The following is a 14,809-nucleotide window of genomic DNA, read 5'->3' as shown; positions in this document are numbered from 1 at the left end:
AGGAATAATGTTCCTTTTCACGAATACTGTCAACAATGCATGTGTGTGTGCCTCATTGCTATGGGAGGTACTACAATTACATTTAAACTAGTATCACCATCCAAAGTACTTATACTATCTTGTGTTGGTGAGACAAGGTGTGCCTCCATGCCAATAACAACATTCCAAAGCCCTTTGACAACCAATACATGACGCATCACGTAAGACCACAATGGGTAATTGATCCCATCAAGCTTATCTTCAGTGAAAAGCATCCTAAATACATCATTGCCAATTATTTCATCTTGCAACAAACGAATCTCTAACACAAAATACAAATATCCCAACTTGCTTATCTTCAGTGAAAAGCATCCTAAATACATCATTGCCAATTATTTCATCTTGCAACAAACGAATCTCTAACACAAAATACAAATATCCCAACTTGCAAGTACTATCAATGCCCAATGAATGCAACCAAGATGGCTACCCCAGTAGATCATTGATGATGAAGAAACACACCTAAGAGCATGAAAAATGACAGTGTAGTGTAGAAATGTTTACTGACAAGAATGCAAAAGTCGATGGATAGCTCAATATGAGGCAATCAGAAGAGAAGCTCAAGGAGGTGATGACAAAGGGGTGAACATGCTCTAATACCAATTGTTGGAGTGGAGAGAAAGGTAGCAACAAATACACACACACACACACACACACACACACACACACACACACATATGCAACAAACAACCAAAGATAGAGAAAAACACAACACTGAAAGTAGAGTGATACGAAAATAAATGAAGTACACAAGTCAAGTGACATGATAAGGTCATTTACACACTCACTAATAAGATTGCGTAAACATGCTTTAATAAGAGTGTGTACACACGCTTTAATAAGAGTGTACATAACGCTTGGAGAAAAAACCTTCTAAAGAGAAAAAAGTACCTTCGGTCCATTATTAGCCTACGTCCATACATCACTCCCATATTAATGGCATCTTACATCCTCCATGCATGGGGGAAGACTTGAAACCAATGCTCTTCCACCCTCCCCCCATTGTTTGGGGAGGAGAGCAATTGATCTCAAATGATTAGTCCACCTTTATTTTTCTACTCAGTTTGGACTGGCATATCACATTACATCTCTTGGGAAGATTGCACTCCAGCCATTAGTTCCAAGCTTTGTTTCTCCCGTCTCCATGTTATGATACCGCAAGAGTCACGGACTCCCGTAGCTTCACCCACTCTTCTTCACCAACAGCTACAGCTTTGTTTGAAATCCTGGGCCAACTCACAAGCTACAGCCGTTGCTCGACACAGGAAGAGACCCAACATCGCCTTTGGGATTCGCCCAAATGAACAGGAACCTTTGACTTCTTCCACGCTCCTAGTCCTGTTTAGTTACCTGGGGCTTTGTCTAAGTGATGAAGGCAAGACGGGCGGTTCACTACAAGGATGATGGCACAGGACTTGCAATTCCACTTATGCACTGTTGCATCAGCAGCACAATGGTACTGCAGAATCCATTGACTTCGAGAGGCCAAAGGTCCATTGAGGGCATAGCTAATCCCCTGATGGAGTCTATCAGATCCATATGGATGCACCTTATACACTCTCTCCACATCCATTGGCAACATCTCCAGGGTGGCTTAAAGGTCATGCAGGAGCGTCCTGCACCCTTCCTCCCACATAGAGATTATTTTCTTAATTGAACCAAAACAAGGATTTTCTTCTCTACACTTTCCTCTACAGTTAATGGGCCAGTGTCCTGAAACTGTTAACATACATGCATTGCCCTATAAACATCCAGCACAGCATAATGAAGTTGTGCTTACACGGGAACAACCAAGTGCTCAAACATTGATGCACACATGAATAATTCCTCAAGCTCATTGCAATTCCAAGGGTAGAGAAAACATAAAAGCTACAACTATTGATTACTTAATCAAGAGGTCTCATAGGCAGTCTCTTTGCATCTTTCAATCCTAATAGAAGACAAAAAGCACACTATGTAGAAAGTAATCTGTTATGAACAATCACGTAGTCATGGTTTGCAATAAAATTTTGATAGCTGCTAACTGCCAGCATTACATAGGCATCAATTGGTTTTGCCTTCGCGTGTGCTCAGGTAGAAGCTTTTCAAGTAGGTCTGGAGTTGCACCCTTCAGTTCTGAAAGAAAAAAAAGTCAGCACACCCATCAGTGCAAGATCAGAACAATTGAACACTGCCACTGCCATTAACCGATTTGAAGACTCACCTTGAGGTTTGAAATTGAATAAAGGAGGAAGAGGCCGTCCGGTGGGCAACCGGGTGTTAGGATCACGAAGCTCATCAAAAAAGGGATGCACACATGCTTCCAGCTGCAAGAAATCACAAGTGTTGATATGTAGATTCAGGAAGGTAGACAGACAACAAGACCAAAGTGCCTGCCCCTAAATCTCTCATAATTAGTGACAACCGCCGCAAACCCCCCACCACCCCCCCCCCCCCCCCCGCCCCACACACACACACACACACACCAAAAAAGGCAAAAAAAAGAAGAAAATACTTGACAAAATAATAATAATATGACATCCGATATACTTGCCAAAATAATAATAATATGACATCCGATATGCACATCGTGAGCATGCAAAATAAATTTTTGAACAACACAAACCAACACTGTTAGACTCCATCAACCATCCGATATGCACATCATGAGCATGCAAAATAAATTTATGAACAACACAAAGCAACACTATTAGACTCTATCAACCATGCCTAAGCAAATACAATATGTAGGACTACCTCACTCCATGCCAGAGCAGCCTGTGAAACAAAACTATACAATCAAAAGGAAAGGACGTGAGTTTTTCCCCTTCCTAGCATGTGTTAATGCCTCTTAGTGTGAACGTAATTCATGCTCATGTTTAACACGCATTAATATAGAACCTTCCAAATACAATATGTAGTACTACCTCACTCCATGCCAGAGCAGCCAGTGACTTAAACAAAACTATACAATCAAAAGGAAAGGATGTGAGTTTTTCCCCTTCCTAGCATGTGTTAATGCCTCTTAGTGTGAACGTAATTCATGCTCATGTTTAAACATTTCATCATAGTCACAGGGACGGAGGGGACGGAGGCTTGGAACACCGGGACGGCGAATCGGGACGGCGTAGGGACGGGGACGGATGGACGTCCCCCACGGGACGTTTCTCACAGGGGACGGCGAATGCCTTACTAAGAGACCCTTGCCTCTGCATACAGGTGATATCATACAGTCATGCTTGAGTAGTGGATTTTGCTAGAGGTCTGACTTGTTTTTGTGCATGCTGGCATGTGCATGTGTTCCTGTTGCTGACGGGCGGTTGTCATTTTGCGGGACTCCAAAGTTGTGCCAGAATTCAACCCAAAGACCTTGTTTGAAGACTTGAACAAGTTTTCAGCTCAAAGTGTTCACACGCATTACTAAGTATGTGTGAACACTTAAATATGGGGACCAGGCACTCCTATTTGCACCATGCAACCTTATTTGTACCTTGTGTGGGATACCCAGGTTCATAATAAGCATGTGTGGGCTGCCCAGCCCCTGTGCTCTGCATGGTCCACCACCGTCTCTAATATCTCTCCCAGAAAGAAGGTCCATTCCCTAAGCTGCAAATCAGCCCCAGCACTGTTGTACGACCTGTACCTGCTGTACGGACTGTATGGATTGCCACATCAGCTGTACGGACAGCTGTAAGCCCTAGATCTGCAGCTAGCTAGAAACTTGGTGGTTAAAAGCGGATACATTGTTCCAGACTTGAGTGGAGCACTGAGAGCCAACGCCCTGGTAATTGCGGCTATATAAGACTATTTTTATATTATTCGAGACAATGTATATTCAGATGATTGTTTAGCATTGAGTCCAGAACATTGTATACTTTTGCTTCAAATTTCACAGAACAATGTAACTCTTTTACCGTAATACAAGAATACATTTTCCAGTATATTGTGCAGTCTTATGTTATATTCTCAATTCCAGTTTATGTGAGTAGTAAGTCTTTCATTGTTAGGCGTAGCTTGGAACTAGCCTGATCTACTTCTCGACTAACCTTTACTGATTTAGCCAATCTAGTAGAGGATTAAGTCATATGTGTAACACTCAAAAAAATTCCTAAGGCATAATCAATAATTCAAAGGACCTCCTCGAATTTTAGTTTACCTAAAACAAGCCTTCCCAGTGCCATCCTGCAAAACATCCTGAGACTAGGCTTCTTTGTAAGTACTCCACTTTCTAGTGAACTGCTCACTGGCAATCCTGGACCCAACACTCTGCTCTTTTCACTCAAGTCTGAGAAGACAGGAGTGATAGGAAGGTGAGAGACTGCAGTCAGAAAATAGTTAAGTTCCTAGGAGGAGGAATTCCTGGAATTCAGTCAGCAGTAACTACTCTCAAAAGCATCCTCTTCTACTTGACTCCACTTGAATGGATCTTACTGACTAGCTTTTTGCAAAGGGTAAACATACTCGGCCAGCATACAGAAAGATCTAGATAGATACCTGAGCTTTTGAACAAAGCTTATTAACTCTTTGGTTGTCCTGGGGCTTTCCATCTGCAGCAAACTCTCTACCTTTGAAGAGTCTAGGGCTATTCCATTCTCACTCACCTCATGTCCCAAGAGCACTACCCTAGCCCTTGCTATCTTGCCTTTTGCTGGGTTGAGCTGGGCTCCATCATCATCAAGATGTCTAAAGACAATGTCCAGCCTCTCTACATGTAACAGCCTGTCACTGTATACATAGAAATCATCCATGAATATTCTGACAACAGTTCCCAGGTAAGGGGCAAAGATCTTATCCACCCAATTCTAAAAACTGCCATAGGCATTGAGCAGTCCAAAAGGCATCACTCTGTAGCAAAACACTCCGCATGGAGTAATAAAACTGGTCTTCTTCTGGTCCTCATGACCTATTCTAATCTGATAATATCCACTAAAACCATCACAAACTGAATACCTTTCATGCCCTGCCACCTGATCCAAAATTTCATCTTGAAAAGGAAGAGGGTAATGATGTCTCTTTGTAGCAACATTGTAGTCCACACAGATTCTCCACTTATTACCCTTCTTAGGAACAATAACAATAGGAGACAACCACTCAACATCATCAACTGGATATATAAAATCAACCTGTAGCAACTTAGTGACCCCTCTGTCTCCAAAATCTGCCTCTTTATTGTCCCTAATCTCCTTAATTTTTTAGCTATTGGTTTAGCCCCCTCCTTCAATTTGATCTCATGAACAACACTAGATATACCCCTTAGCAAACAACTTGGAGTACCTGTCAAGCAGTTTACCAGATTGTTGTTTTTCCTCATTGGTCAAATCATCTGCAAGCATCTGCATAAGCTCATCCTTTGGGGCTTCACAGCTTGAGTACAAACTGACTCTGTTGTATGGTTAATCATCTGCACACCACAAATATCTGCTTCCAATTCTATACAAACTCTGATCCACTTTTGATTCCCCGTCAGTTTCATCAGAGGAACTAGTAGAGTAGTCATCATAACTCTCAAGTGAAGCTAAATCAGCTCCTCTCTCTGTCTCCAACTTCTCTCCAATCTCCAAAATCTTACCTATTTTTAGATCATATCTTATTCTTCTTCCTTTGGGCCTGTCAACAAACAGATCTATACATCCTCTGTACCAGTCTTGCCTAGACCTCATTGCAATAAGCCAGGGCCCTCCCAAGATGATGGGATATGCCCCAACCCCTGCTGGCATGACATGTACATCAATTACTACCTTTTGACCAAGTAGATTCATCTCCATACCCTCAATCACACCCAGACACTTAACTTTTGAACTGTTGGCCATCTTAACACTGAATATGGACTTCCTGTCACTTCCAAAACCAAATCATGAACGGCTTCCTCTGTCATAACACACACCTGGCTCCACCATCTATATACACCTTACTTACTTTCCGGCCCTAAATCCAAACATCCACTATAGATTAAATGTCAGACACTCTACTCAGCTAAAAAAACACCCTTGACCCATCTGACACTAGCAAGTTTATGCCACTATCTTCTTATGTTAGAGTTTAGCTGCAAAAGCTGACCATATGTAATATCTGCTTTCTTGTGCTTCACATCTGAAAGAAGACTGTAAGGAGATTCCCCCTCACCCACCTGAAAGTCCTCCATACCAATTTCCCTCCTCCTAGCTCTAGCTCTCCCTTGCTTACTAGACTCTGGCTTCTCCATGGATGTCTTCCCTTTTTCTCTTTTCTTCTTGGCCCTTGTTTCCTTACTAGCACCTTCTGACTCCAACCTCTGCAACCTAGTTCTTTTATTAGCCAACATGTCCACTTCATCTTCCTCCTCTTCTTCAATGGTCTCAAGCATGTGTACATTCCCCAAAGGGCCTTGAGGTGGTATCTCCCCTTGTACCGGCCCCTGATTTCCATTATTCACTTCCCTATTACCGACTCCTCTGTTTCCTTCAAGCCTTTGAATAATCGAGTATACGCCTCCTAGCTCCCTCCTTGGCTAAGTACACTGTGGACCTATATGCCCCCTCTCCCCACAATTATAGCACAGAAAGTGCTCCATCCTATTCCTTGGTGGTCTCTCTCCCTGTGGTCTTCGGACCTGGTTCTAAATGACCTGCACAGCAAGTTTTAGATTCCCAATCTGCTCAGTCAGTCTCGAATCTCCTTATGCAAACCTTCCTGATCCCTGTCTGTCGCAGCAGCTCTTGGAATCTCAACACGTTGATCTCTTTCTACATGAACATCAATAGGTAAAGGCTCAAGCATATGTCCACCAGTACCATGGTCATATCTAGCTGACATACATGCCTCCCTTTCTTTCCGAGCCAGCTCCTACTTCCACACCTTCTTCTTCCATTGTTCTAATGCCAGCCTCACTACCTCAGCATAGATATCAGGGTCCTTCAGTTCAACCTTATCCTTAATAATCCCGTGCAGCAGTCCTATAAATCTATCCTTCTTTAAGAAATCAGGAGGTATCTGATTTTCCCCTAATACCCTCACAATCCTTCTCCAGACCCCTTCAAATCTGTTTACAAAAGCAACAATCTCCTCCCTCCCCTTGGTACAACCTATTGAGATCCTTCCAAAGGTCCTCTGGACTCTCAATCTTCCCGTGTTTTCTCCTTAGTGCATTTCTCAAGTACTCCCAATTATCCATCTGTTCCTCTGTCAACACATCTTCATACCATTCCCGGGCCGCTCCCTCCAAAAGCAATCCCATCATCCGAGCTTTATACGCATCATCATCCCTATTATTCCTCAATGCTGTCAACTCTGTCAACTCAACCCTCCTCAAGAATTGAGTGACATCTTGCCCCCTCTAACCTCTAAAAATATCATAAGCAAAATCAGCCATAGATCCTAAGTTGATCTGTAAGTGGCTTCCAACCTATTGATCAAAGTCTGCAAGACCTTTCTCGTCCTCAGTGGGGGCACCAAAGCATGTGAGGTTGCTGGGTGATGGCCTCTACTACACCACCAGCAGGCACACAATAAGAGAATATATAAGGATCAAAACTTGGGGACACTAGGATCCTAGCTCAAAAGGCACCAATCAATCAGGAACCTATCCTCTGACCTCCAGCTGACACAAACAGACACCTCTACACCCTTCAACACTCTCCAACCCAGCTTGGTTGATACCTCTAACTATCCTCCCAGGTCAAATCTAACTCCCAAGACCTCAATTGACTTCCTTTGACAAGTAGCCGACCTGAATCCCTCCCAGCTGGCACAAAAATGATCAAAATCTGACTGTAGTCTAAAACACATGCCTACTACCGATCCCAGTGAGAAATGTGTCCGCCTAACTCTCAGAATGTCTTCTAACATCAGCCAACTTCAAATACTTGACCCATAACTTCTCAGAACCTATCAGTTCCCCTTTGCTGACACCCTGCCGACATTAATCTCACCTAGCTATCTGTAAACTGATTCGGAAGACTGACATAGAATTCAATCCGATGTGAGTCCTCCTAGCTCTCTTATTGTCCTCCTGTTTCAGCTGACCTCAATCCTTCTACCCCAGAACCACACTAAACACCTTCCTCATGCTCTGTGGGATCTTCTGCTGACATCAATCCGACTGGTCTTGACGGATTCTGACTCAGCTAACAGAGACAAAACCAGCCGAATCAGATGCCTTACCTGGATGAGGAACTTTCTCTTACTTGTCTACCAAATCTTCCTAACCCTTAGGCTGCCCTAATTTGACACCAAAGACTCTCTGCTGTCCACAATTGGCTTACAATTGACTGATCTGACTAACCGAATTGCTGACAACTAACGGTTGACGCAACTAGATCAAATTTCCTTAGCTCTGAGTCCTAACACCTCTAGACCCTCTAAACATTTAAACCATACAAGAATTCAGCCCTAGAGACATTCAACTGATTACAATCAACTCACAGTTGATCCTGAATGACCAATATATTTAAAAATCTACAAAAATGCCTTCTTAGGCCCGTCGACACCTCGCCACCTTCTGGATTGTTACATTGCCTAGTCCCCTTGAGTTGAAAAAGTGGTTGAACAATTAAAGGGAGGTATGAAGGCTCAAAGATAAGGATGAGTGTAATAGTCATGGTGAGAAGAAATTCTAGGGAAAAAAGCAAATGAAGAAGAATATACAATGATATTGGCAAGAGTAGAACTTATATTAGTTCATAGGCAAGTTCCCTTTTAGAGATTTTCTTACAATCAAATACCACCTAGTCGTTTCATCTTACAAGAGGTTTTTCTCAAAACTAGGTGCTAAGGAAGCGTCACAAACAAGCTATCCATTTGGACTCTTTCACATGTGCTTGGACAATTTTGGCCCCATCCTACCAGGGATGTGTTTGGTGTATTTCAACGCCCCCCTTCAAACACATAATCATTACAATGGTATTGATGACCACCACAAACTTATGCTTGACTAACAACCATGCTAGATGATTTCCCTCTCACTATGATTGTTTACCATAACCATACAAGTTTAGGATGACAATTTAAGCTTGAGGCTAGTTAGGAGTAGTGTGGAAGTTTTGTCCTTTGAAGCAGAAGGTAGTATCATGTTACGCCATTAGGGTTGAGAGTGTTCAGAAACACACTTGAGAGCAAGTACTGAAGAAGATTTGACACAACCTTGACTCCCTTTGAAGGCTCTTGCTCTTGCTAAAGAAGAAGAGACTTGGGGTAGAAGCCTTGAGCAAGCTTGGAAGGGGCTTTGAGGTGCTTTCTGGAGATTTGTTGGGCCTTACAAGGGAGGCCAACACCAACATTAGGATTAGTGATAGAGAGAGAGCTTATTTAGCCAAGGAATTAATTGGTTCTCCTCAATGGAAGGACCATTTGCCAAGCCCTTTTAAGGCAAGATAAGAGAAATTAGAGAATGGAGAACTGTAGATGCGGGACCGAGATGTACGACCAGGCCAGTGCAGAAAGGACAGACGATTTGGGGGAAACCTAGCTGGCGCGGCTGGCGTGACCGTTTCAACGCAATTGAGGGTGTGGGCTTGGGCGCCTAGATCCAGAGGAGGGGCCCACCAAGTGTGGTGGGTAATGGTTGAAGGAGCTGAAAGCACTGAAGCCTCCAGGGGTCAGGCTGGCAGTTTGGAGCTTTGTGGAGAGAAAGTCAAACAGCTACTAAAGATGGACATCTACCAAGGAAATATAACCTAGATCGAGATACCAAGTTGAAAAAGTGATTGAACAATTCAAGGGACTATGGAGGCTCAAAGATAAGGATGAATTTAATATTCATGGTGAGAAGAAATTCTAGGAAAAAAAGCAAATGAAGAAGAATACACAATGATATGGGCAAAGAGTAGAACTTATATTAGGTCATAGACAAGTGCCCTTTTATAGATTTTCTTACAATCAAATACCACCTAGTGGTTTCATCTTACAGGAGGTTTTTCTCAAACCTATGTGTTAAGGAAGCTTCAGACACAAGCTATCCATTTGGACTCTTTCACATGTGCTTGGACAATTTTGGTCCCATCCTACTAGGGATGTGTTTAGTGTATTTCAACACCTTGTCCTCCCATACACCTTCTATTTTTGTTTTTTTGCACCTGCTCTTATCGACTTTGGTCACCACACTGTCTCTGCCACCTAGGATTCACTACTCTCCTTCATATATACCTTGTATGTTCACATACATCATATTTGATTTCAGTTCTAGACTCCTCTCACAAGAGGAACTAGGGTCGTCGATCCATTACTCATGAGACCACGGCCATATCATCAGAAGAGTACCATGATTTCCAGCACTTCACGAGTTTGCTCAGAGATGAAGAGTTCCTTGCTTGGAGAGCCAAGAGGGAACAAGACCAAAGAAGGGCTCAAATGCTTGAAGATTTCATCAACGATAGAGCCACCGAAGCCAAAGAAGTTGAAGCTGCCAAAGCCTATCTTCGTGCCAAAGGAGTCACCATTGCAGAAGGATTTAGAGCCACCAAGTCTGCTTCTCATGGAAGAGACAGGAGGGAACCCTAGGCCTGCTCTCTCAGATGCAACCTCTTCAGGACAAATAAGGGAAAGGAAGGCAGAGGAGCCTTCAACAATCGGCAAAGTGGACTTCAAGCTGGCAGAGAAGAGTGTCAAGTTCAATGCTTTTAATGGTGAAATGTTTGAGTCAATGTGTATTAATGCTGTGAAATGTTTGAACCAATGTGTCACATAGCACCATAGTGTAGGTAGGGTGCACGTGACACTGTCAAGAGGGAGACAACGAGCAGTACCAAGGCGACGGGGCAAGAGGGAGAATCTGCTCTCATACCAAATGTTGAAGCTAGAGTTTGGAGCAGTAACTACACACACACGGAGAGACACACATTGAACGTAGTAGTGAGTAGGGGAGAGAGAGAGGCACACAACTCGATGTAGATTATGTAATAATGAAATGAGTGCCAAGTACAAAAGATACAGACGCCCAGTAAGTGGATAAAAGCGTATTCACATGCACGGGGAAAAAACCTCCTAAAGAGGAAAAAAGTGTCCTGGTTCACTACCATATATATGGCTACACTAATCATGTCCACACATGTGTTCACACACATCATATGTGTTCACACACATCATGTGTGTCCACACATGGTCCTGAGTGTGTTCACACACATCACTACTATATATATGGCTACACTAATCATGTCCACTAGAGTTACAAGAGAAATTAGAGAGAACACTAAACTCTATTGCATGAACGGGGATAATGAGTACAAACATGAGAAGTTGGCTTGTATACTTTAAAAGCCTTTTTTCATTATGCCACCACGGAGTAAGTGACCCGAGATGCCTATTACCAATAACATGGCTGTTACAAGTGTTTGGCCTTTCTAGCCAAGTTTCTCATGATATGACCTTGAGGTGCAACTTTGCAAGACTCAGGACCGTCTTAAGAGCGCTTACAATATAAGTGTAAGCATAGTTGTTGCCGTACGGTCGTACGGGACAATATCGTATGGAAATTTACCGTACCGTATGAAATTTTGGAATACGATACGGTGAAGTACAGTTTTTTTTAAAAACAGCTTATAAATTTATGGATTATCAATTTGAAAGGATAGAGAGCTTAGAGGTTGTTACAAAGCTTGCGAGCAATGGGAGCTTGAGCTTGAGAGGCTAGAGCTATGAGAGCTTGAGCTTGAGAGCTTGAAACTTGTGATGGAGAGAAGGTTGGAGGAGAGCTTTTTAAAAGGAGGCCAAAGAGTCCAAGGCACCCACCCAAGGCCAAGGGCCAAGGCCCAACTATCGGAAGACAGTCTACAAAGACACAAAGAGAGGGAGGTAGTTGAGGAGAAGCCTTTGCTTCTTGTTGCCCTAACTACGGAAGGTGCCTCACCTCAACCCTTCAAATACGGAGCAATGATCACAAGGATAGAGAGAACAGATCCTTTGCACAAAAGTCAACATCCACAGATCCTTGGTTGCTGAGCCTAAAAGGACACCAAAAGCACGCAAGCCCCATAACAGTAAAAAACAGCAATAAACAGCCATTTCCCCCCCCCCCCCCCCCCCCCCCCCCCCCCCAAAAAAAAAAAAGGTCAAAACAGCAATAGTCCAAAACAATGAAAGAAGGGGGGGAGGGGGGGAAGCCGGTCCGTACAGTATCACACCATACCGTTCCGTATGGCAGTGTCATACGAAGTACGAGAGCAACTATGAGTGTAAGACACTTGGTACAATGTCAGCAGACGTTGTCGATGAAGAACCACGTTAGTCGAAAGTGGTTAACACACCCGTATGATCCATAGTACCCAGGCCAGACATGTACCACATAAGCGAGAGGTTAGTGACAGATATTAGCAAGGGGACAATGTGCCAAGTACGCCCAAGGTAGCCCATCACCATGACCGACTACACACGGGACCATACGTCCTCAATGACAGCCACTTGCATGCCAAAAAGCCTAACCTGGGGCCAAAGGTATAGACCATGGAGGGGCAGAAGCTGAAGCCTCATAACCCAGGATGGGATACCTTTTGAGAGATCCGAACTAAAAGTCACAGACAAGTGGATAAGCTACATTTATTCCCTCAAAACAATTGACTTGAAGGCGAAAGTGTGGTCACAAGCCCCGTGAAATTGGTTATGTGCTGCCACTGCAACTCTGCCGGAAATTGAAGGATAGGCGTAAACCACGCAGGTAGCAGCACATGACAGGATGACTTGAAACAGCTAGTTTCAGATCAAGGGCTATCCTCAAGCATATCTGAATCCAGAAGAGGTCTCACTGCTGGAGCTTGTTGGGCCAAGCCTGCTAGCCACAAGGCTGAGTCGTCTCTTTGCAGCAGTTTAGCTTGCCCTGCTTATAACTACACATGCTATGTTCAAACTATATGTGCAACAATCCATACAAATGTTCTAATACATTCTTATAAACAATTGGATTATTGAAAGGGTAACAAGTAAAGATAAAGAATTACAGCTGTGTATCGCAAATTGGGTGAATATTGAAGCAGCCTAGAGACAAGATCAACAGCTTCTGGTGGTGTCCGCATTGGAAAAACCTGAAATAACAGTGTAAGCCGTGTGCAGCAGCAGAGTTAACTGTTAACTTTAGCTAAATTGATTCCGCTTGGGATGCAAACCTTGTGCCAAGGATGTGCTTTGATTTGTGGAAACTTGTAATCTGTGTAATTTGGATTCATGCATTTGATCTCCTCCCTTGTAGGAGTACCAAGGACCTGCAACCAAAAGAATACCTAAGGTTTTGACAAGGTCTTTGATATCGAATATCCTATGTTATGGAGATTTTGAAGCAGTGTTTGAAGCAAACTAACCTTGATAATCTCTACAAGTTGATCGACACCACTTTCTCCTGGAAAAAGCGGCTGGAAAAACAGGCCTCAGCAACATCATGTGAAAGCTCAGTATTGCAAACAAAGAAGGAAAACTGCAAGCTGCCAAAAGCCAGCCTAGTGATGATGAATTGGGTGGGCTCTTGCCCAAGTGATTAACTCACAACCCAACCTATCCAAGAGGTCATGAGTGCAAGCCCCGACACCTCTTATGTATTTCCTTTTAAAACCCCATACCTGTCCAAGGAGAAGCTCGGCCAAAACACACCCAAGTGACCAGATGTCAATGGCTGTTGAGTAATGAACAGCTCCAAAGATGAGCTCTGGGGCTCTGTAGTATCGTGAACATATATATGCAATGTTTTGTTCGCCTTTGACCTGCAGGCTTCATGTTGTTTTGATTACTCTTAGTGCATTATTAAAGTATAGTGCTTGCTACAAAAATATATCCTCTCCCACTTGGCATGGCAACCGGAAATGTCAGCAAGGGCCCATGCTCCACCTGGCTCCCCAGCTCCAGGGAGGTTTTGAGCAGGTATGTAGGCTCTGCCAACATTCCGGCCTTGTATTCAGGTGAGCAAACAGGGAAACTTGACTCACCAGCATCTTGGCGCTTCCAAAATCACAGAGCTTCAACTGATGACTACGTGGATTGACCTACAGTGTGGTGATTTAATAAGAAAAAGAAGAAAAATTACTGGTAGCTCAACCTTTCATCTTAATAGCTATGGAACATGAATAACAAATCAAATATAATCAATTTAATCAAAGCCCACATGAATTAGAAAATTTACTAGAAGGTTTTGTGGTTTGATGTCCCGATGGCACACACCATGACCACCATGGATATAAGCCAATGCTCGGCAAATCTACATACATACATACATAAAAGAGGAATAGATGTCAAAATGGATAGCTTGTGTGGTGACATGTATGTATGTATGTATGCATGAATAAATGTATGTGCATACATATGTACATATGTATTTATATATGTACGTACATATGTATCTATGTGGTATGTACATACATGCTTACGTACATATGTATGTACCTGTGTGTATTTACAGACATCTGCATGTAAGTATGTATGTGTATGTGTGTGTGTATGTGTATGTGTATGTGTGTGTGTGTGTGTGTGTGTGTGTGTGTGTGTGTGTGTGTGTGTGTGTAACACTACTCAAAGAAACACAGGGTAGAGGCAAATAACACCTGATAAGCATACAACTTCACGTAGATAAGATGCATGCGTTGGTTCAGACGGTTGTAATGCTTGGCAATCCGGTATACAGTCTCTGGGACATAATCCAGTACCAAGTTAAGGTACAACTCATCTTTCTCCGTGTTTGAGTAGAAGCAATGCTTTAGAGTCACTATGTTTGGATGATCAAGCATTTGCATGATTTGCAGCTCGCGGTTTTTATAGCGCTTGTCTTGTAAGACTTTCTTGATGGCCACCGTTTCACCTGTCTCAAGACACTTTGCCTACATTTAGAAATTTAACATACAATTAG

At 43.0% G+C, this 14,809-nt stretch overlaps 1 protein-coding gene across 2 annotated transcripts in view; it reads right to left on the bottom strand.

The window, feature by feature from the left end:
- Positions 1–1,834: 1,834 nt before the first annotated feature.
- LOC147609218 (shaggy-related protein kinase epsilon-like) overlaps positions 1,835–14,809 on the bottom strand; it is a 65,908-nt gene continuing 52,933 nt past the window's right edge. For both annotated transcript variants that reach the window (XM_086787932.1, XM_086787933.1), the window contains exons 6-14: positions 14,508–14,780; positions 14,090–14,164; positions 13,896–13,952; positions 13,533–13,673; positions 13,278–13,328; positions 13,086–13,181; positions 12,921–13,004; positions 2,243–2,345; positions 1,835–2,154 (exon numbers count right to left, since the gene is read on the bottom strand). In XM_086787932.1, the coding sequence (XP_086644058.1) occupies positions 2,072–2,154; positions 2,243–2,345; positions 12,921–13,004; positions 13,086–13,181; positions 13,278–13,328; positions 13,533–13,673; positions 13,896–13,952; positions 14,090–14,164; positions 14,508–14,780 (963 nt within the window). In that variant the 3' untranslated portion in view covers positions 1,835–2,071. The remainder of the gene's footprint in view (positions 2,155–2,242; positions 2,346–12,920; positions 13,005–13,085; positions 13,182–13,277; positions 13,329–13,532; positions 13,674–13,895; positions 13,953–14,089; positions 14,165–14,507; positions 14,781–14,809) is intronic.

The sequence above is a fragment of the Cibotium barometz genome, chromosome 51 (genome assembly GCF_041138505.1).
Source record: "Cibotium barometz isolate CiBa-2024 chromosome 51, ASM4113850v1, whole genome shotgun sequence".
Lineage (NCBI taxonomy): Eukaryota > Viridiplantae > Streptophyta > Polypodiopsida > Cyatheales > Cibotiaceae > Cibotium > Cibotium barometz.
The sequence above is the reverse complement of the archived record's forward strand: the minus strand, read 5'-3'. Positions and strand labels throughout refer to the sequence as shown.